Below are 24,920 nucleotides of genomic sequence, written 5' to 3'. Positions count from 1 at the left end.
TTGAAAAATGAAGTAATATAAATCATTATAATCAGATAAATTGAATTTTTTTGTGATAAATAATTTACCTTGAATATGTTTTAATTAAAATAATATTTTATTTTAATTGAGTCAAATTTAAATGATAATATTAGCGATTGAATTCATGAACATTTTTAAAAATACACAAACTAAAATAACAAGAAGACATATATATAGGGATAAATTATTTATTATTGATGAGAAATATAACAAAATCTAATGTATATGAATGCAAATTGCTTATTCAATTTTTGTACGAAATAGTTAAATTTATTTTTATTAATATAAAATCTATGTATCCAACAAATAAAAAATATATGAATAAAAACTGAAGAACATATATTAATTATACATAGATTAATCAAAGCAATGCAGATTAGACTAACACAATTATGATTTTGTCCATTTTGATTGTTTTGTGAAATCGAAGTATATTAACTCATTTGACTTAAAAAAACTCAACACTTTCACATGAGAATGAAAATAAAGATTATTGTCTACAAAGTTTTTTTTTAAATTAAAGCTGTGAATTGAAACTATGCATGATTTAGATGCGATATTTTTTTAAGACATGACCGAAGTCGGAAAAATTCCAAATCTCAAAAGCAACAGATATAATAAAGACATCGAACCTCGAGATTCGAGATGTAATTGTAGAATTAAATCGTCCAACGATTCCCTCCCATATCAAGTTGAATCCTCACAGTGTCAACATAAAACTCATGCACAAATCGTAGCCAGAAGGGGTAGAAGAAGAATTGTACTCGACCGAAATTTCGAAAATACGAAAATGCATACACCGAAATTACACATTTAAAACAAGCCCACTTACCTTAAATTCTTGATGAAAAACGTAAAAAGGCTAGGGTTCTTCGAAATTCCTACTTCACTGGTTGGACGGCGGCAGGGCTTCGCTGCGCTCGAAAATTCCTAAGGACACTAGAGCACAAATTTTCGAAAATTTGGTGTGATATGTGGTGTGATTTTCGAGTCTACATGGCCCTCATATTTATAGGGGTTGGCTGCTATCGTGATCGAGTGATATCGCGTTTGAATCTGAATCAAATCTTTATCGAGAATCGTGATCTATCCGTGATATAAATTTCGAACTCTAAATCTTTTATCTCTCAATTTTCGAAATTCTCAAATATATACACTGTAAATTTCGAATTCTAGGGATTTTATTATCCTTTGCCTGATTTTTATCCCGTATCTCCATATCAACTCAAATCTTAGGCATTTGACTCGATGAATTTTAAAACAAATTCAAATTAAACCATGAGAGCTGAAAACCAAACCAAATCATACGGTTTGGCTCGGTTCTGCACACCGCTATACACTTCGCTAACAAAGTTTGCAAAGGCATCAAGGAGTATGATGATCGCTAGGAAAAAGGATGGAAAAGCGGATGGGGATGAAATCATGAGTTTTATGCATTATATTATTTCCTGCTACATAAATGTAAAGATATAGTTTATGAGAGAGTAGGTTTCTTGTGACACGGTCTCACGAATCTTTATCTGTGAGACGGATCAACCATACTGATATTCAAAATAAAAAATAATACTGTTAGCATAAAAAATAATATTTTTTTAGATGACCCAAATAAGATATCCGTCTCACAAAATACGACTCGTGAGACCGTCTCACATAAGTTTTTGACTTTATGAGACTTAAAAATTGCTTTTGTAAAAATGAACATATTTTAAATTAAAAATTCACACATTTAAAATTGTGATCACAAAGCAACATTTTTGGATAGAGTCTACTCAAACATCGGCTACAGCAAGGGACTAAAAAACGATCTCCTTGGTCATAAACTCACCATCTTTTTTAGTGTAAACACAAGGATTGTGTCAAACTAGCTCAAAAATTTTCTAGAAGCCTGAATCTGCTATCGAACACTTCGACATTCTTCTGAAGGCAATGATTGAAGATTTAAAGCCTGTGACGATCACCCGTGCAAAAAAAAACTTTCGATACGAGTATGTATAAATATGCTTGCCTTCTGCCCACGTTTCCATTATATTAGTGAGAACAGTCCACCAGTAAGTTTCTCTCAAGAGGGAGGAGAAGGTGGGGCTGCCCATAGCTTCACTTTCTTGTCAATGCCGGCCGTCGCTAAAACCAGCTGCTGCTTATTTTTTTCTACAAACATAGCACAAGAAAAACAAGGGTTAATATTCTATTCACTGATGTGTAAATTGGAAGTGGGAAAAATATTCAGCAAGCTTCCTTCGTGCATAAGAACTATAGAGATTCTAAACTATACGCCACTCATCCTGGTTTCTCCCAAAAACCCACTAAAAAGGAGACATTTCGTCTAAAGATTCAAAGTACCAACTTTTAGTTTTTTAAAAAAGTGAATGTTAGTAACAACATAAAAGAATATCCCTCGAGCACTAACCTGTTGGAATAGGTGAGGGCGCCCATGACATATCTGAAATATCACCTGCGATAAAACATGCACGAATCAAATATTTGATGGAAAAAACGATGGCCAGGTAATTTGTATGCATGATTTTACTTATGGAAGTCGACTGATACGCAACAGAAAACTAACTTCCATCGTGCATAATTCATGACTAGCATAACATGGAAGAACACCAATCATCTTTTTCACTGGTTAAAGAGTGCGTGATCAATAAGTTACAAATCGAAAAAACTTAGAATACCATAAAAGTTGGAACCATAAAAAAAGGTTTACCATCATGGGCTTTTTCAGCTGTGTCTAAAATCTGCCCGCTCTCGGCACATAGCCAATGCAACGTTGAACCATGAGTTGCCGCCAATATTTTTCCATCAGGAGAAAGACTGAGGTGATCATAATGCAAACTCGCGCCATTTGCATCATGAAGTGGAATTGGAAACAACTTCAAAGTTTTTGGATCCTCATCAAGATGGTACCGAACTTCATGTAACAGCCGTTGGTCAGCAAACATATTATTTCCAAATTTTTGTTAAAAGTAAAGATGTAGTAACTTAAGTCAACGATGTGTGGTCAAAGAACTTAGTGTCACAATACATGGTCAAAGAACAAGTAGGCTTCGCTTCAAAACCCCTCGTTGTAAAATATACAAATTTTTGTGGCAAAGTAATTTCACAACTGGCATGGGTGCAGGTATCTATTTTTTTTGCAGTGGAAAAATAAATCTCAACAATTAAAAGCAAAAATATAGACCTGGAAAAGTACAAATATTCTTAGTTCAGTAACAAAAAATTATCAAAAGAGACGTAGACTCCGAAAGTAATCCTACCATTGATATTCCATAATCTTATTGAGCCATCCTTGGACGCTGTTATAATTTTTTCTGAATTTGGATCAAAGCACAGCCAGGTAACTGCACTCTGAAAATTCAACGGAAAATGTTAAATCCATCAAAGCCAAGTAAATTTGGTCAATAAAGTTTATTACAGAAACCAGCATACAAACTGAACTGAAAGAAAATGCTTTTAACATAAGAATGAATGCATGTATTTAATCCTGTTCAAAGACACCTTAATAAGCTATCAGCCAACATATAAAAACAATAAGCACAAAAGCATAACATAAAGTGCACATGAAGATCGGTATACAACCTTGTGCCCTTTGAGCTGCATAACTTTCACCACCTCTTTGACTGAACCATCTTTTGAATACACGATTTCCCAAACCTGTAAAATAAAGCTAGGTAAATGGAATGTTTTTTACACCACAAAAGTTCAGATGTCCTACCGTCACGTGACACTTCATTGATAATAAAAGAAATAGTAGCACTACAAAATGAGGTGATGTATGTCATTCTTTTCTGGGGGATACAAACAAAAGTAAAGGGCGGTGAAAATATGAATACATACATTTCTCTGGAGAAGTTTTACAATAAAAACTTGAACGGTTAAGAAGTAGATTATAAATACAAAAAAAATCACTGCACACAGGACACCAGCCATGATGTTTACACGGCTCAACAAATAACTTTTACCTTCACATCTGCAGTAAAAGCTGCTGCTGCAATAAACCGCCCATTTGGAGATATACTGGCCATTGTATTTTTTAGCTGATTTGTATCAACAGTTCCCAATAGCTTCCCCGTTTTTCCATACCAGAGTTTAATATCAGTGCCTGAAGGAGAAAATGAGTATATTAAACATACACAAAAATATCATTTTGAGAGCAGTAGTTTCTATTCCACATGCATTGTTCAACATAAGAGTGGAAGCATATCTAGAAAAACAGTTCCCTGATCCTGCACTAACCAACCACAAATCCAAAGTTGTCCTATGAAAAAAATATATATATACGGTACTAGAGAAAGCTAGCAATAGAAAATGAACGAGGCTGTATAAATCGTGTAAAGTGACATGAGACCCTGAGGATGGTAAATACATCGCCACTGGTTGACCAAATTTCACCAGGACAGTCCGACAATGCAACTAAACAAACTGATTGTAAAAGAATAAGCAGAATAAACCATTTCTCAACGCTTCATAACATTGAAATGCTGGGTTAATAAATGAAATTGGAGCGAATTCCGGACACCAAAACCACCCACTCTTATAAATATCATTCCATATTACTTCACTAATTTGTGTTGGCCAGGCCAATTGGTGCTTTACATAGCCAAAAGCAAAAGAAAAAAGAGGGAACTAAAAATGCTGACAACAAACTTGTTATAAATTAACAGTGCATTCTATCTCTATCTCCCCAGGTCAATAACCACCTTATGAAGGAACATAGATATACTGCACATGAAAAAAACACAAGTTATTAACAACATTGGACAAGTGCCATGATCGTGATTCGTGAGTTTCTTGGAGTAACAATAAAAATTGTGCAGCAATTTAGTTAAAAATACTTATACAAAAAGACACCTTCTGAACATGATGCAATAAGGGCACTTCCATCAGCACTTCCATATGTTGCCTTAGCTCCAATTAGAGTGATAATGGCCCTACTTTCATGAACTTTATGACGTTCCCATTTAATTTCTGGGAGAGGGAGTTTCGTCTGTTGATTCTGCTCACCAGTTGTTTTTGCCTTTTCCTCTCCATACATGTACAAAGATGATCCGGAAAGTGCTTGGGAAGCCACTACCACAGAGGATGCATCATCAGCAAATGCAACTGCAGTTGGATGACCTCCAGCAGGTAAGTTTATTCTCAGAAACCTAAAAATTATATGATATGGATAATTAGTCCATACTGAATTATGAGGCTTGCACTATGGAACGGTGGATGAGAATGGTCGCACGATTCATACTTGAAACTTTTGCTTGAAGCATCATCCAACCTGAATACCCTGACCACACCATCTCCACAAGCTGGCAAACAATTTTTAAGGTACTATTCAATAACTTGGTGTCTTCAATCAGACCAATATTCTAAGTCAGAAATGACAGAATTCTAGACGAGTTAAAAAACTAAAAGAAATAGTCCCCAATTCCATACATTTTTCCTATAATCAAAAACCACTTGGCAATATCCAATAGCATGCTGAAATGAGAAATACTCCCAGTCATCTGTGCAGATTGAGTAAAGTACTCCTGGGATATTAATCACATCACCGTAACCCTTTTTCTTTTCCGAATTGATGTTTGAACAACACCCCAAACAAGTAGACGTCGTACAGAGCACACAAAAATAAACTCGTGAAATACATAAAAAAAAATCCAACAAAATGACAAAATCTTCATCAGATACACAAAAAAATCTGGGTGTTTGAAACAATTAAATGTAAAATAATTTTTTAAAAAGTATTTAATACTTACAAATATACCATATTATTCTTTTTGCTTTTTAGATGAATGTATTAGAATCAAGAAATTAGTTGGCCGGTTAATTAATATTGATCTTACAGTTGACTTACCTAGAATAGGTTATGAATGCTTTGTGTAATATACTACCTTCAGATGTATGAACCTCATTCAACCAATTTATCAATTCGGTACCCGAGACCAAGGACAAAGGAAAAACTCCACTGCTATTCTTTTTCTTTTCCTAGCTGAAACCGTAAAAACCTCCCTCTTACGGACACAGAAATTACCAGAAAAATTGTAAACCACTGAGGAAATTTAACAGCATTGCCCAAATAACCAAACCGTAAAAATACAATCTTCGAATAAAAAGGCAGGGGCAGCAAACACATTTCCACGAATACACAGTAACAAAGAGCACTAAAAAGCAAAATTAAGGATAAACAGCCCCTTACCAGTGGCTAAACTCCGTGCATCAGGTGAAAAGCACAGCCCCGTCACTGCATCACCATGCCCTTTCAATGTATTCAAATCCAGCGGATGATGCTTCTTATTTGCATCCTGCAGTTCGCATTTCACCATAAAAGAAACAACTAACTACTATTCACACCGATCAAATTACATAAACCCTTTGCACAAAATAAAAAAAAAAACTGATCTTTACCTTATCCGCGGCATGGGAATGTGCGTGGGATTTCTGGTGCAACTTTCTGGGCACCGTTGGCTTCGTCTTCATATCCGGATACAACGTTTCGGGTTTAGCGATCGACTGAATTTCGGATTTCCACTTTCGAAAATAATTTATAAATATTAAAAATGCGATCAGAGCTCCAATGATCACCGAGAATCCTACAATTGGAAGAACTGCATCCATTTCCGCTCGATCACCGGAAGATTTTACACTTTGTTGACGATGAATTTATCAGGGCTTTAGACTGCTCACGACCATTACATTATTTGCAGTAGCTTAAAGTCGCGTTCTTGACATGCGATAATGCTGGTTTTTACACACGCATCAAGAAGATGAGAATAATCCTTAGAAAACAAAAAAATAAGGGAAATTGATTATTGTAGTATATTTCAAAGTCATAATTTCAAAAATGTTCTTCTTTATTATACATTTTGTATTATGTCTTATTTAATTAAAAAAAATCCTAAAATATCATTTTTCTATTAACACACATATTCTATTTTCGTGATTCATTTGTTTAATTATCTAATATTTCTATTTAAGAGTTGATTTGACATTTATTCTGTCTTATTTAATTTATAATATATTAATTTTTTTAATACTACTTACTTATATCAATAAACATATTTTAATAAAATTATAAATTGTTAGTTTGAATTAGTGCATACGAAACCACCAAGGTTATAATATTTTAATTACGATTGTTGCTCATCTAAAATAGTATTAAAAAAATCACCAATCACCATGGTTTTGAAACGTAATAATTACATCAATGTGAGTTTATACAAATATAAACAAAAAATCTGATGGTCTCAATTAATTCTCTACTTTATTCTATGCTAACAGTTTATGAGTATGCACAACAAACCTTCAAAAAAATAAAATGCATAAAAATGATACTCGACAAAAGAATTATCTCAAATTATCAACACTCTATGTCCAAATGCATGAAATTCATAAGATTATTCGAGAAATTGCGAAAATCAAATAAAGAGTTTGAGATAAAGAAATCGATGGTGAATAGAGTTTAAATGATAGAGGATATCTATGTAATTTGATATGACAAAAAGACCATTTTGGTAAATTAATTTAACTGAAGGCTAAAATTGATTATAGTAATTGTGTGAAGTCTATTTAAGAAAATCTCTCAAAAAATAATACAAAACTTATAAAACACACACAAAATATAAGAACAAATCTTTCAATATATACTAGTTGTAGGCGCCTCAAATATTTGAGGTGTTTACCCAAGTTTTTATGTAATAAATGATAAATTTTGCTTGTATTTTAAAGACGATAAATATACGTTTATATTTGTATATATTTAATTGTATGAGTTTTTATTTTAATGCATTACAATTATGTTGATATAAAACAAACTAAAACAGTTGTATTTTTTGGGTAAAATAATATAGGAGATAATATGACGTCTGAGATTTTAAATAAATTATCAAGGTGACTTTATTGGTGTGAGAAAACTTAGATATGCTAAATCTGGGGAACAGAGAAGCTATTATTACAGATACAAAAAATCATACGCAATTAGCTTATATATGCGAATTATAAATAGGTGTAAACTGACATATTAGATGTAGGAATATATGTATATATGTATATAAAAATGTTTAAAATTGTATTATTTAATTTGGCAAAAGTTATGAATGCATGTTATCATGTGTAAAGGTTTTATTTAAGCTTGTTACAAAAATAACAGTAATATTCAGTTTGAACGTAGCTAAATAATAGGAATAAACACAGATTTATCAGCTAAGTATGTGGGTTAATATCTAAATATATTTTTTAGCTCTTTTTTTAAGGGAAAAGATGAATAATAACGATCAAATTTTTTCAATTTTTTGGTTATTTTATATGTAAGGGACGAGAAGCTATAAATCCTTTTGACTAAAAATTAATGTATTTTCATTTTATTTATATTAGACAGGTAATTAAATATGTCGTGAAGGCGTTATTAAAGCATATGTGATATTTTTTGTTTAGGTATTGGGTAAGGGGGAAAAATATATATTTCATATACGTTTGAAGTGGTTGATTTTTTTTAAATTTTTGTACTGGCCATGGTTTATACATATATGCAATTTAATCTTGTATTTGAATGTTTGTTTTTTAGAGGAAGTAATGAATAATATTGTTTGAATAATGATATTTTGTAGAAAATAAGGTATAAAATATGTTTAAAAATATACATATTAGTTAGCATATCTATTTTTACACCTGAGTTCAGTTAGGTTGCAGGACGGTTAAACATGACAGATATAAATCAGCATATTAACGTATAATGAGGAATGAATATTCTATATATATCCTTACGACTACAACTTTTTTAAGCTTACAAAAAAAATTAAAGGGTTAGTAATAAGTAAATTTTACATATATATTTGTTTTTAAAAAAGTGAATTTGACGTTCATATTTTTCAGAGAAGAAGTTTTTAAGTTGTTTAGATAATGATCTGTGGGAAAAAATTTGTAGAAATTTAAAGTTTTTTTTAATGTATATATAAATCAAAATTGGAACTATTCTCAGTTTTGTGAATATTGAAATTTTTGATAAATTTAGAAATCAAGCTAGAGGTTGGCTAAACTATGGTATGAAAATACTAATTAAGTCTAACTGTAATAGCAGGTTGATAAATTACATATTTTATGTCTAATGTTATTAAACAACACATACCTAAGAAGCACAAAAAACTTATTTATGTTCCTACTATCATAAGATCATCTCATTCCTTGTTTCAGCCTGCGGAGTCGAACCTGAAAAAATAAAAGCCCATAATAAGGTGCGTTAGATGTTTGTATATTAACGGGTATTGAAATATAGAAATTTAACTTATTATAAATAAAAATAGGTAGAAAATCTCATTATATCATTTTATCTTATTAAAACTAAACAATTGGTTGAAATATTTATATTTTATTAAAGTTGTTTTTTTAAAGACAAAGGCAAAATATAGGTCGTAGTTGAATGTAAACAGTAATACAATTGTATAATCTATATTATATATTGATTTTTACTGAGCCTATCTGTAATGCAAATGTCATATATATGATTTATTGATTAAGCTTAGAAATCCACTAAATACATCAGTCATTAATTAGGTCATTAATAATTTGGTAAGTTAGATCTTGAAATAATTGAGAATAGATAAATCAGGTACAGAAAAATGGTATGCGAGCAACATGATATAAAGTTAGTTATGAATTACAAGAGGGAAAAGGTTAGTAAGTGTAAAAAATAAAGTAAAGGCAACTTTCCTAGTTGAAGAATCTGTAGACTATATTCTATAATTGTTAGCAGGGTAATGTAAATGTTTCTGAAATAAACGATTTCAGAACTATAAGATAGCTGTTCTAGTATCTGTTTAATTTACATACTGTGTTTGACGAATGACGTTGACATCTAGCTCTTTTTCAATATCAACTGCGTAATCTAGTAGAAGAGAAAGCTTTGATTCTATATTTAGTGCCCTTCGTAAGATGATGGCCCATACTGGGTTTGAGTATAATCTTTTTATTAGTTCTTCAACTTCTTTATGAAATAGAGAATTGTAGTAACATTGAATGCAGTCGATACAATCACAGCACGAGGTGTTTCCCATTGGAGTTGATTTAGAAGAAGTATGTTTTGCTACAGAAAGAAAAGTATTGAAATGTTAACTTCAAGATAAGTACTTGCAAGATAGTTGACGGTAGATAACTTCATATATATCATATGGAGAAAGGTGAGTCATAGATGGGTTATGACACATGATATGATATTTTTTGGCCACCTCAATATAAGCAACTTAGATGTTTTAAATTATTGACAAGTGTAAGGGCATAAATGATTTTTTTGTAATATAAGTCTTGGTTATTATAATACCGAGTATATTTGCACAATGTGTTATGTTTTAGATAAAGAGAGACATTAGTTTTTTATTTTAAGTGTTAATAGAGTAAGTTTTAGTGTTAAAAATAAGAAAATGATTTTGTGTATTTAAGTTGTGATGAAATTGTAATTAGGAACCTATTGAATGTAAGAATGTTGATGCTAAGTTATATATAACATATGTGCTTGGTTTACTAATAGATATTCTGTAACTTATTTGTTAATGAGTTGTATTGGGTAACATGATAGGATGAGGTAGTCATCTTGATGTTGTAAGCAGTTGTGTACATAAATGTGGATTTGAAAAATTAGTAAACAATTTAGAGTTATGCAAGTAACTATTTGCTTGATATTTGATAGTAAATTCTAAATATTTTATGTATATTTTTTACCTAACATATTGTGCTAAATCTGAAGTGCTAATTATTTGTGCTGCGTGAAATAAAAGGAAATGATAGTACATACCTCATATATTGAGCATCAGTAGCGGGTATTCAAGTCATCATTGTCGACATCATGGATATCTTCATCTGTGGATTGGTGTGGTGAGCTGTCCTGCAATGGATTCTGGGGTGGCGAGGGTGGTGGTGGAGGGAAGGGTGCATCTGTGGGAGTATTTGGTGGAAAGCGTTGTGCAAGGACCGATGTAAAGTTAACCATATAAGTCATGAATGCAGTTGTTGATTGTCTGTGCTATGCTAGTTCTTCACGTTGTGCTTTAATGTCTTGTTCTATTTTTGCTATTCGATCTCCTAGAGTTACCCTACTCAATGATGGTAGTCGTGGTTCTTGATGGTCTTTTGCACGTTGGTTGTATGCTGCCTTTTCTTCGCGCCTTATGCTTTTTGCTAGCCCATACGATAGTCTAACACGATATACAATTATGGGTGCTTTAGCTTTTAGAACTTGCTCATCTGGACCCCATGTTACACCGGCATGCTGGCATAGTTCTGTGACAATGTGCGGGCAAGGGAGACCAGTAGTGATGAGGCCTGTGGCTGTGCGCATTATTGAACAATGAATGATTTTGCCTATGTCTATTGACTTTCCTGTTGTAATAGCATGTACCAAAGCGACCTTGTCTCTTGTAATTTTCGTTTGGTGAGTTGAAGGTAGGATTCTTGCAAGAATGAATGAGGCCCAACTATTTGGGTCACGAAGCATTTCAGATTTTTTTAATGTGACTGGGGTTCCCTGATTTGTTCGCCATTCTGCTCCATCAATACACAAGTCCTTGATCATCATAGTATAATCTATATTTCCAGTCATGTATTAAGTATATTCATCAGTTTCAAGGATTGACAGATTATAAACCATGTTTATGGTAGTTGAATCAAATGCTACCATTTTGCCTCGAACCAAAACTCGTTTATCCTTGTGCCTAACTCGTAAGTTTGCGTAAAACTCACGAATTAACGAAATTACAGCGTCTGCTGGTGATTTGGCCAATTCAAGCCAAACTCGTTTTACAATATCTTTCACTAAACGATAGTCAGGGTTGGACATGTCTATTCCTCTTTCTTTGATAATAGGCCGAGTTAGCGTGGTTTCATAAATGCTTTGAGCCTCCGTATTCCAGAATTTGTGTTTATCATACACATGAGATGAGTATAAAGCATTCCCCTTGGATTTTTTTTTGGAGGCATAATCCTTAATAAATATTTTCAAGGAACTACAAAACTTAGATTCAGAAATTTGTAAGATCCTATGTAGCATCAATTTGCAAAACTTGTACATAAAAATTTGAAGAGAATGGGGTTACCTTAGAAAATGTTACTGGAGGGAGGCACCGAACAAATCTGAGATATCGATAAGCGTTGTTGCGGATGGGAATTTTGAAGCAAGTGTGGTGTGAGTGACGGTTGGGTTCCTTGGGGAGATATTGCGCGGCTGTAGGGTTAGTGGAAAGACGAGGCTTTAATGGCGGCTGCGTAAGGAGCGAAAACGAGCGCAGATGGAAATTGGGAAATTATTGTGGAGTGAGGGGGAAATCGTATTTTTGTGTGTTTTCCCCTGGAAGAAAGCGTACGCTACTGCGATATTTCGAAGCGCTATTGCGGGGCTGAATCTCTAAAAGTTTGTCAGTAGGGAGCGTGCATATGCGCACTTTGATTGTGCTGTTGCGCGCATGTTTCTGTTTGTGGCATTTGGAAATAAGAGGAGCTGGTGCGTGGATATAAGCACAGTGGCACGCCGACCTCTGTTTTTTGTTAGCATTTCATGAAGTGCTGCTGCATGAATCAATCTACTGCGTAATAGCGCGCATGCCACTTGTTTTTTTGGAGAAAATTTACGCCCTTGCGAACACTTATCGTGCAGGGGCGCAGAAGCTTCTGCCGTTTTGTTGGCCACAATGTGCGCGGGTGCACGCCTCTGTCACGCCATGGCGCAGTGGGTACTGGAAAATGAAACTCCTAAACTATTTTTCCATATAATGTTAACAAGTGTAATGTCTCATAACTTAGGTCATGTATGTATATAAGTTTGTGTATATAAATCGTATGTAGTTGTAGATTTATAGCGGTTAATTGCGCGATGAATACCATAAAAAGCTTTTTTTAGTTTTTTTCCCTTGTATTATTTATATATTATTTAAACATATACTCCGTTGTTCATTACTCAGTCCATATTTTGTATTTATAAGTATGCATTTTTTCTTGGGCAAAATGTTTTAGAATGAATATTACTATTTTTTCTTATTTTGCCTAGTTTAGAGTAATAACATAACAGTTGGTAGTTGTAAGTTGGCAAAAGAAAATCAATATCATATAAATAAGTAGAAAGGCCTTAGATATAATTTATTATAGCATGAAATTATTTAACGGATATTTTATAGATGTTTTTTTTATTATACGTTGTATTTATTTTTGTAGTTCTAAGAATGTATGTCTATATAGATTTGGAAGTGCCTAGGGAAAAAAGTTTTTCCCTTATAAATAAATATGTAATTCAATATATAGTAAGTATATTAAATCGAACACATAAGATACAAAGACGACGGTTTTTATTTTTAAATTAGTCTATAGTATCTTTGTTTTCAAACTAATAATGATATATGTAAATGCCACACAGAAGATTATATATTAGAGTAAAGGAAAATGTTTAAAATTACTAGAAACACACAATTTATTTTAGCAATTAAAACAGTGCTATAAAAAACTAACATGTAAGAGAAGATGTGTATATGTATAATTCGAAAGTTGTCAGAACTTCAAACAACAATTAATAGGTTAGTTTTCAGACAAAATATTAGCGTTTGGGTAACAAACAAAAAACATTAATTCCATTTAAAAAAAGCACATGTATTAAAAAACATACTGAGCTTTTATATACATATTTGCGCTTCGCTCTTGGTTTATATGTTTTTTACTCGCATGTAATACCTCCTCAGGTTCCAATTTTCTTTTGCCTGTTGGCTTGGGCTGTAGTACTCTAAGATCTGTTTCAAAGTGTTCTTCCTGTATTGCAGAGCTGCTTTCTTGGGATTCTGCTGCAGCCACATCACCTTGTATCAATCCAAGCACTTTTGAGGACGAGCCTTTGTCCTCATAGCTGTGTGATGTCGACGATGACTCAGCTGCTGGTAGACATGCTATGACTGTGTTTCGAACAAAAGTTTTGCCTCTTGTTTTGCTCCACGACGTTCTTAGTTGGAAAAGGAACTGTAAATCTTTCGATTTCTCGTTGAATATATCAAGAATAAAAGGTTTTTGCTGCGAATGGCAAGATAAGTAATATTCAGAAGCTATATAAAGTTTTTGATTAGCAAAAAATAATTGGTAAATAAATATACATGTTCTTCTGCTTCAATCATGTCTTCTCCTGACGCACATAACAACATGCTTGCCTCTTTGTTCTCAATATAAGTAGTCAAATTTCAGTCCAGTCAAAAAGTTCTGCTTGGAACCGTAAGCTATATGTATAGCATAGTTAAGATGTCATGTTTTTAACAAGTGTAGATTTTCAAAGCATATTTATCACTTACAATGGTTTTGGGCTTGGAAAATCATGATTGCAATAAAAACATGTGAACTCATATTTTTATGCAGCTCCGCATGACTTCGAGCAACCTGGGCAAGCTAGAAAATATACAAAGTCTTCGGGATTCTTTATTCTTATTTGAGCCTTTATACAAAATGATTTCACCTACAAATCAGAATTTGTTAGCATTTTAAAATCTATGGTTATTCTAAATCTAGGTAAGACAATATGCGAGTAAATTTGAATGTACTACTTCATTCAGGCTCAGAATCTGGCTGATTTTTCGGATCTGGGAGCTGAACGGCTGGTCTATTTCCTGGTTTGCTTTGTCATACAATTTATGGGACGCAACAATTTCTATATATTCTTGATTGGTTTGCATCCTAAAAAAAAGGGGTTATGTTAGCTATTTATTTCTAAGAATATGAGAAATAGGCCAGAAATAAAAAAGAAAGATGAATAAAAACATAAATACATGAGGAAAACAAGTGAAGACAGCAAGATAGATGGCTCTTTAGCATATATTTTTTTCCACGACAAAAGTTAACACAAAAAACCGAAAAAAATGTAATCAAGTTTTTTGCCGCTACATTAGTGTATTCAAGAAATGTAATATGTGCCTATCAAAGCCCAAAAATTATTTATAAATTTTATTTTCAAGATTACAACAGATACGCTTAGAACTACACATTCGTAATTTATAAAGGTTCCCCCCAGCAGATTTATTTTGATTTAGCAAATATCAATCTAAGAATATGTGACCACGTAACTAATAGAAAGAGTATGAATTACCATTGTTTTAAGAGTTCATTTCGTTGTATTGGGGGGTCAAACAAAATGGTGCTATTTGGAACTGTACAAATGGATAATCCTACAGCAAAACATATTTCTATCAGCCTAACCAAGCTTTGGTAAGTAAAAAGCACTAAAGTATATCAAACAATATGGATAAGCTAGAGGAAATTGGTTTTTCTAACCATGAAATTGAAAGGGGATCGGTTACGGTGATCGGAAGCGCAACGGAAGTTTAAAAAATCAAATTTTTTATAAGAAATTTCGGCCACCTTGATTTAATGTGTAGCAAATACAATAAACACAAAATGACATTCATAGTGTGTTAAGAAATGTACCTATCAATCACAAGGATTGATGTATGGCTCCAACTAAGGTGTAAACACCTTAGCTCTTCAATGATAGAAACTATCTTCAAGCTTCTTTTGAGCACTCCTTGCTCAACTATTAAGCCCACAACAACTAGGTAGATCCCCTCTTAATTTGCACTAGAAAATTAAGAGGATTTTTCAAGGATAAGAATTTTCTTTCCTCAAAACTTGAAGAAGAAAAATGAGAGAAAAATGGAGGAGAGAACTTGTGCAAGTTTCGGCCAAGGTATCTTCAAAAATGGGCGAAGGGAGACTTGTCTTGGACTTGCAAAAAACTAAAAGCAAAAACACTTTTTTTGCATGCCATGCCTTGATAACCCAAAAAGTAGTCTCCAACCCTTGACCTCCCATGAACACATATATTATATGGTTTTTAACAAATTAAAAAACCCATGGACTTAATAATTATCTCAAACATTTTTGAGATTAATTAAACATTACTTGAATTTACTCAAGTCCACTAGTTAAATAATTTATTTAAATTGAGCTCTACAAGACTCAATATGATTTAATTAATTCAACACTTGAATTAATTTAATTTAGTCCATAATAATGTTTATGAAAATCACAATTTTCAAATATATTATTCACTTGACCAACTTTTAATTTAGGAACACGTTCATAAATTAAAAATTACATTTACCTCATAGAAGTCATACTTCTATTTTTCTTCAAGCTTATAAACTCCTTTATAAGCCGTTCAACACATTGAACTATTTTACTTCTCAACGGGATCTAGAAAGCTAGTACTTGTGTGGTCCTCAATGGTTCATTGATACAACTAGCCGTGGGTTCACATCTCCATGTGATTCGAACTAAACATGTCCTTATATGAGCATACCCCAATTGCTCCATTCTTACTTATCAACTCCTTGATAACAAGAACGTCAGAACTCAAGTATGATAGTACCCAACCAATCATGTTAAACGCCTAGCAGTATCGCTTACATGATTCCCTAGGTATCAAATGATAGTGCCTGCAAGAACCATTCAATTATGGTTAGCGTACAGTACGGTACCTTCAACTCATATATCCCGATCGATTCGACAACCATTGGTTTATCGAGAGTTGTCAATGAATCGATACTATGTGTCATGTCGTAGTTGCATCGATGGTGTAATCTATGAAACCCCTTTCATAATTACCACCATACTCTGATCAGAGATTTCAACCTACATACACATGAGAACACATAGGATATCCATACATAAAGGTAAGCGGTGAATCCCCGACTACAATGCATCGACTCCTATATGTTTCGACAAAACACCCAACCTTGCCACCTGACTGACCCCATGAGAGTCGGTAAACAAGTCAAAGTGTAATTCTAGCACATAGAGTCTCAATGTTGTCCCGGGTCATAAGGACTAATGGTGTACAACCATAAACCAGGACTTTTCCACTCGATAAGTGAGAACCACTTGGAAAGTCTTTATGGAGGGTTGTTCAATGCACTCTACCAGGAGCACCTATCTGCATGCTCGGACATCACAATGTCCCCTACCAATGAAACATGGTACTCACATCGCAGATACTAGTCTCGAACTCTAGCGGCCTATATCCTTCTTAGCGGCGGATGAATCGACTAGGAACTGTTTAGAACATACAGTATTCCAAATATGAGTTTCATGATACTCATCGTATGAGCATCTCATATTCTTTCTACTATTTGTATATTCAAGGTCTTTATCTATGCAACTAGCATGGGTATACAGATAAAGATTTGCCAAAACAATAATTTCAAATATTATTAAAATAAAGATTGCTTATACATAGAGTTTCATTGTGAACACTCGGCCAACACTTGGCTCGACGGGCACCTACTCTAACAATCTCCCACTTGCACTAGAGCCAACTACCCATATGCTTCAAACCCATTGATTCGCGATGCATCTCGAATAATGATCCAGGTAAAGGCTTAGCTAGTGGATCAGCAACATTATCTGCGGAGCCGACTGTGTCAAAATACACTTCTTCCTCTTTCCACAATCTCTCCGAGGATGTGGTACTTTCTCAATACATGTTTGGACTTCTGATGAGACCTTGGCTCCTTTGCTTGAGCTAAAGCTCCCGTGTTGTCACACAACACCGGGAGAGGAGCAACTCCATTAGGAATGACGTCCAACTCTTAGACGAAATTCCTTATCCAAACAGCCTTCCTTGCTGCATCTGATGCAGCAATGTATTCGGTCTCTGTGCTGGAATCCGCAGTATTGTCTTGCTTGGAACTCTTCCAAGAGACAGCAGCACCATTGAGCATGAATACAAACCCAGAGGTTGACTTCGAGTCATCGATATCGCTTTGGAAGCTAGAGTCGGTATAGCCTTCCAATTTCAGTTCGCCACCCCATAGACCAAGAACAATTTATTGGTCCTTCTCAACTACTTGAGGATGTCTTTCACAGCTTTCCAGTGTGGAAGACCATGGTTTGATTGATATCTACTCACTACACTTAGTGCGAAAGCCACGTCAGGACGTGTAGATATCATCTCATACATGATGCTACCAATCGCAGATGCATAAGGAATGCTTGTCATCGCCGCTATCTCTGCATCAGTCTTGGGAGACATAGACTTGGATAGGGACACGCCATGACACATTGGTAGATGTCCTCTCTTGGACTCATCCATCGAGAACCGCTTCACGATGGTATCAATGTATGTGAATTGGGTGAGACCAAGCAATCTTCTTGATCTATCTATATAGATCTGTATTCCCAATACAAAAGATGCTTCACCCAAGTCCTGTATCGAGAACTTACTTGCTAATCATATCTTAGTTGATTGCAACATTCCTACATCATTCCCAATGATTAGAATGTCATCAACATAAAACACCAGGAATGTCACAACACTCCCACTGACCTTCTTATATACACAGGGTTCCTCAGGATTCTTAGCAAAACCAAACTCTTTGATTGTACTGTCGAATCTGAGGTTCCAACTCCTAGATGCCTGCATTAGACCATAAATAGATCTTTGAAGTTTGCATACCATATGCTCACTTCCGATAGATGTAAACCCTCCGGGTTGAGACATGTAAATCTCTTCCTTAATATCCCCATTAAGAAAGGATGTCTTAACATCCATCTGCCATATCTCATAGTCATACCATGCAACTATGGCTAGCAATATCCTTATGTACTTGAACATTGCAACTGAAGAAAATGTTTCCTCAAAGTCAACTTCTTGTCTTTGAGTATATCCTTTTGCCATCAATCGCGCCTTGAAGGTCAATACATTCCCATCCGCCCCAAGTTTTCTCTTGTAAATCCATTTACACCCTATGGGAATAATTCCCTCAGGTGGATCCACAAGATTCCACACTTGGTTCGAATGCATGGAATTCATCTCAGATTCCATTGCTTCAAGCCACTTGGATGAATCGACATCAGATAATGCTTCCTTGAAGGTACTTGGATCACATCCATGGTTAGGCTCATCATGGCCCTCTTCAAGAAGCAGACCATACCTCATAGGTGGTCTCGAGACTCTCTCGGATCTTCTAGGAGCTTGTATCTCCTCTCTTGGCTCTTCGGGTGTGGGTTCTATAAATGTGGGTGTCTCTCGAACCTTTTCGAGTTCTATCATCTCCCCTTTTCTATCCAATAGAAATTCCTTTTCCAAAAAGGTTGCATTCCTAGAAACAAACACCTTTGTTTCTTTGGGATGATAGAAGTAGTATCCAACCGAATTCTTTGTATATCCCACAAAGTAACATAAAATGGATCGACTATCCAATTTATCTCCCACTACCTGCTTCACATAAGCAGGGCACCCCTATATTCTAAGACAAAAATATTTAAGTGGCTTACCCATCCATATCTCATATGGTGTCTGCCTTTGAATGGACATTTAATGGAATATCTTTCAATTTTAAGTTATAGAGATCGTTTTCAAGTTCTCTAGTACCAATCAAACATTCATTCTTGTAAATGTTGCAAACACCTTTGCTAAATAAACAAGAATATCCATCTTTATCAACATAGAAATGGAAACAATGTTTTTCACCAAATCCGGTACAAACAAAAATCTCTTAAAATTAACTTAAAATCATTGTTCATAAGCAAGTAAACATCTCCAATAGCTTTGGCATCAACTCTTGCTCCATTGCCCATCCTCTAGAAGGTCACACCTTCCTTAAGCTTTCTACTTCTTCCCATCACCTGTAAATCATTACAGAGATGTGAACCATAACCGGTATCTAATACCCAAGAAATAGAGTTAATTGAAATGTTTACTTCAATTTAGAACATACCGTTTCCAGAACTCTTCTGGGCAAGATATTCCCTGCAGTTACGCCTCCAATGTCCAGGCTTCTTGCAGTGATGACATACATCATCAGTCTTGTCAGCCTTAACTGGTCTGGCTGCCTCAACGGGATTCGGAGATTGCCTCATCAAGGGCACGTTCTTCTTGGGACGTTGGAAAGAACGCTTCTTTCCATTCCCATGTGGATCAATCTTCGTACCAGATGAAGAACCCACATAAAGAACCAACTTCTCTTTCTTGATGGTTGATTCAAACGTAACAAGCATATTCACCAACTCCTCAAGGGTCGGCTCCATCTTGTTCATGTTGAAGTTCACCACAAAAGGATCAAATGAGCTAGGCAATGATAACAGCAACACGTCGGTGGTCAACTCCAAAGGCAAGATCAGATCCATGCCAACGAGCTTGTCCACGAGCCCAATCAACTTCAGGCCATACTCATGGACCGAGGCCCCATCTCGCATGCGCAAAGTGATCAGCTCCTTGACGGTAGCATGCTTAAGAGGCCGTGTTTGCTCACCAAAGAGCTCCTTGAGATGCAAATGAATGTCAGCAGCACTCTTTGCATCCTCAAAACGCCTCTGCAGCTCATCATTCATAGAAGTCAGCATATAACACCTGGCTATCAAGTCACGGTCACACCATTCCTTGTAAGCCTGCAATTCCTCAGGAGTGCAGTCAGTCGGAGCCTCAACAGGGGCGACTCAGTCAGTGTATATGCTACCCTTTCCGAATTCAAGACGATTTTTAGGTTTCTTAGCCAAGTGAGGTAATTAGGTCCAGTTAATATGTGTTTGTCGAGTATTACAGATATCGGATTGCGAATCGAAGACATTGTCAATTTGTACTGAAAAGTAAAAAAATGATAAATGTTGATGACTATTTTAAAATATTTAGTAAGATATGAAGTTTGGACTTTTACTTCATAAATATTTGCTCCCACTGTTTTGAAATCTTTCACTCCCCTCTAGTGAAAACGGGAAACTCCTTTCCTCAGTAGGTACGTAAGGTCCAATTAGCGAATTATGATCCCGAATAATATCAGCCAATCACAATTCCTAAAAGGTAGTTTCCAATTGCATCACAATGCAACCCTCTACGTAAACTTTTGTCTCACGTTTGATTAGGACCCAATAATATGACGTCGTTCATCTTCACGTGTCAAGCCTTATCCATCGATGTTGAACCTTAATGGATAGGTCGCCATGAGTTCCCCCAATAATATGAGCCGAAATCATGGGAGTTCCACGTAGTTCACATCATCATGTCAATGGATGTCACAGCTTTCCGGCACCCAGAGCTCCCCCAATAATATGAGCCGAGCCCCGAGTACGGGTAGCGTTCATCATGCACCCATTGTCGATGGAAGACAAGGAAATTAAAAACAAATTTATAATTCCCCTTTTCGGGCTCGATATTAATTTTGAATCTTATTCAAAATGAGGGTTTTTAATTTCGAAAGGTCTCATCATTAATTTTATTTTAAAAGCTCGCCATGTTTGATCGTATGTTTGCCGGATTCATGCAACTTTGTTATTATCATAATAATAACGCACATACTCATTATTTATAACATATCATGCATATATTATAAACAGTAAACAAACAAGGATGATCAATCGCCCCAATACTAACGGACCGTGTTAGCTAAACACGGGCCTAGGTCCAATCCTAGGGAAATGCACGGGATGCAAATGCAACTATTACATAAGCTTCCAATATTTACATGTCTTCGATCTTCATAATCATCATGGCCACCATCTTCCAATCTTGATCATCCACTATACTAATATTTACAAATAAATATCCATGGCAAATAGGGATACATCTCATGGGGTGGGAACGGGCCATAAACCAAGCTCACTTTATAAATTGATAATTATTACAATCATTCAACACAAAATATCCTAGCATACACCTAGCAAATTGGGCTTGGGCTTTTGATCATCCTTCATGCATAATATAACATATCATACACCATCAATTAATTATCACAATAATTAATTGATCCAACATTATATATCTTGATCCAATCACTAACCGCCACGATTATAAACTAAATTAACAAAGTATACAAACACCTTTGTCTACTTTCAAATTAATTTATTTATAACCGAATTTCTTGTAAATCACCATTTACTATAAATATTTAAAGTCCAACTTAAAATATTTATTTCATGAGAAAATATTTGCAACTTTTGTAATTTTAAACTTAAGGGCCCAAAAACTCATTTTTCACCAAAAACATTTTGGCCCATTTAAAATTCACAAATATGTTATCCATCCAATGGCCCAACAACTCAAGGCCCATGATACTTTGATATTCCAAAACACTTTTGGAAACCATAGTCGTCATCGCCGTCGCCGGAGCTCAGTCGCCGGATTCCGGCAACAAATTTTTTTTTATTTTTAAAAGGAGAGGGGCTGCCCTTGCTGCCCGAAATGGGCAGCTCCTTGGGCAGCCCGGGCTGCCCGAAACGGACAGCAACAAGCTGCCCAAAAAATAAAATTTTTGGCCTCTTTTGTTGCAAAATTTTGGTCTCATGCGGTTAGAAATCAATCTCAATATAATATCTTGTAATTGTTACACAAAATCGTAACCTTAGCTCTGATACCACTTGAAAGGAGATCGGTTACGGTGACCGGAAGCGCAACGAAAGTTTAAAAAATCAAATTTTTTATAAGAAATTTCGGCCACCTTGATTTAATGTGTATCAAATACAATAAACACAAAATGACATTCATAGTGTGTTAAGAAATGTACCTATCAATCACAAGGATTGATGTATGGCTCCAACTAAGGTGTAAACACCTTAGCTCTTCAATGGTAGAAACTATCTTCAAGCTTCCTTTGAGCACTCCTTGCTCAACTATTAAGCCCACCACCAACTAGGTAGATCCCCTCTTAATTTGCACTAGAAAATTAAGAGGATTTTTCAAGGAGAAGAATTTTCTTTCCTCAAAACTTGAAGAAGAAAAATGAGAGAAAAATGGAGGAGAGAACTTGTGCAAGTTTCGGCCAAGGTATCTTCAAAAATGGGGGAAGGGAGACTTGTCTTGGACTTGCAAAAAGCTAAAAGCAAAAACACCTTTTTTGCATGCCATGCCTTGATAACCCAAAAAGTAGTCTCCAACCCTTGACCTCCCATGCACACATATATATATGGTTTTTAACAAATTAAAAAACCCATGGACTTAATAATTATCTCAAACATTTTTGAGATTAATTAAACATTACTTGAATTTACTCAAGTCCACTAGTTAAATAATTTATTTAAATTGAGCTCTACAAGACTCAATACGATTTAATTAATTCAACACTTGAATTAATTTAATTTAGTCCATAATAATGTTTATGAAAATCACAATTTTCAGATACATTATTCACTTGACCAACTTTTAATTTAGGAACACGTTCATAAATTAAAAATTACATTTACCTCATAGAAGTCATACTTCTATTTTTCTTCAAGCTTATAAACTCCTTTATAAGCCGTTCAACACATTGAACTATTTTACTTCTCAACGGGATCTAGAAAGCTAGTACTTGTGTGGCCCTCAATGGTTCATTGATACAACTAGCCGTGGGTTCACATCTTCATGTGATTCGGACTAAACATGTCCTTATATGAGCATACCTCAATTGCTCCATTCTTACTTATCAACTCCTTGATAACAAGAACGTCAGAACTTAAGTCTGATAGTACCCAACCAATCATGTTAAAAACCTAGCAGCATCGCTTACATGATTCCCTAGGTATCAAATGATAGTGCCTGCAAGAACAATTCAATTATGGTTAGCGTACAGTACGGTACCTTCAACTCATATATCCCGATCGATTCGACAACCATTGGTTTATCGAGAGTTGTCAATGAATCGATACTATGTGTCATGTCGTAGTTGCATCGATGGTGTAATCTATGAAACCCCTTTCATAATTACCACCATACTCTGATCAGAGATTTCAACCTACATACACATGAGAACACATAGGATATCCATACATAAAGGTAAGCGGTGAATCCCCGACTACAATGCATCGACTCATATATGTTTCGACAAAACACCCATTCTTGCCACCTGATGACCCCATGAGAGTCGGTAAACAAGTCAAAGTGTAATTCTAGCACATAGAGTCTCAATGTTGTCCCGGGTCATAAGGACTAATGGTGTACAACCATAAACCAGGACTTTTCCACTCGATAAGTGAGAACCACTTGGAAAGTCCTTTATGGAGGGTTGTTCAGTGCACTCTACCAGGAGCACCTATCTGCATGCTCGGACATCACAATGTCCCCTACCAATGAAACATGGTACTCACATCGCAGATACTAGTCTCGAACTCTAGCGGCCTATATCCTTCTTAGCGGCGGCTGAATCGACTAGGAACTGTTTAGAATATACAGTATTCCAAATATGAGTTTCATGATACTCATCGTATGAGCATCTCATATTCTTTCTACTATTTGTATATTCAAGGTCTTTATCTATGCAACTAGCATGGGTACACAGATAAAGATTTGCCAAAACAATAATTTAAAATATTATTAAATAAAGATTGCTTATACATAGAGTTTCATTGTGAACACTCGGCCAACACTTGGCTCGACGGGCACCTACTCTAACAAAAATAACATTAAATAGAGCTGAATATACCGTAAAATGTGTTGACACAAAGCCGCATTCCTAAGAAAACAGGAAGAGTGTGAACATTTTGCGTCAAAAAAGGTGCTTCGGTTTGGAGAAATTCTTCCCATAAAGTCAGAATTAATGGTTTGCGCCTATCAAGATAAAAAAAACTTGTTCTTTTCTAGTCTACAAAATTAGGTGGAAAAAAGAAAAGCAATTAATATTGTGAAGATTTTATGAAAGGATTTTACTCTTCGTTGACGATAACAAATTCCTGTAAATTCCTTTTTGTTTTTTCCACAAACCGTGGTGGAAAAACATGTATCACACTACATAACAAATCTTAAAAATAAAGTGTGTCAATAAATCTGGATATAAAGTAATTGCATGCTATAAAAAAGAGCTGGAGCAAGAGCTTAGCTGATTTGTTTTGTAGACACGTCCGCTAATTCGGGACATTGTGCAAAAGGCGTCAGTTGGTAAGCATGGTCGAGACGTAGTTGCTCTTCTTCGCTTGCAAGCTTAATATAAGTACTTCTATTAAGC

The 24,920-nt window shown here is 35.0% G+C and overlaps 2 protein-coding genes across 2 annotated transcripts; both read right to left on the bottom strand.

Moving 5' to 3' along the window:
- Nucleotides 1-1,810: 1,810 nt before the first annotated feature.
- On the bottom strand, nucleotides 1,811-6,765 carry LOC142531404 (uncharacterized). The gene is made up of 10 exons (XM_075637513.1): nucleotides 6,418-6,765; nucleotides 6,209-6,314; nucleotides 5,261-5,321; nucleotides 4,873-5,168; nucleotides 3,984-4,123; nucleotides 3,601-3,675; nucleotides 3,279-3,369; nucleotides 2,729-2,932; nucleotides 2,429-2,473; nucleotides 1,811-2,169 (listed from the first exon to the last, which is right to left on the bottom strand). The coding sequence occupies exons 1-10, from the start codon at nucleotides 6,625-6,627 to the stop codon at nucleotides 2,081-2,083; spliced, it is 1,317 nt and encodes a 438-aa protein (XP_075493628.1). The 5' UTR covers nucleotides 6,628-6,765; the 3' UTR covers nucleotides 1,811-2,080.
- Nucleotides 6,766-14,324: 7,559 nt separating this feature from the next.
- Nucleotides 14,325-24,711, bottom strand: LOC142530304 (uncharacterized). The gene is made up of 5 exons (XM_075636075.1): nucleotides 24,626-24,711; nucleotides 24,402-24,526; nucleotides 15,101-15,179; nucleotides 14,559-14,691; nucleotides 14,325-14,473 (listed from the first exon to the last, which is right to left on the bottom strand). The coding sequence occupies exons 2-5, from the start codon at nucleotides 24,427-24,429 to the stop codon at nucleotides 14,369-14,371; spliced, it is 345 nt and encodes a 114-aa protein (XP_075492190.1). The 5' UTR covers nucleotides 24,430-24,526; nucleotides 24,626-24,711; the 3' UTR covers nucleotides 14,325-14,368.
- Nucleotides 24,712-24,920: the final 209 nt, after the last annotated feature.

Source organism: Primulina tabacum, chromosome 17 (assembly GCF_025594145.1).
Source record: "Primulina tabacum isolate GXHZ01 chromosome 17, ASM2559414v2, whole genome shotgun sequence".
NCBI lineage: Eukaryota > Viridiplantae > Streptophyta > Magnoliopsida > Lamiales > Gesneriaceae > Primulina > Primulina tabacum.
This window is presented reverse-complemented; position numbering and strand designations above follow the sequence as displayed.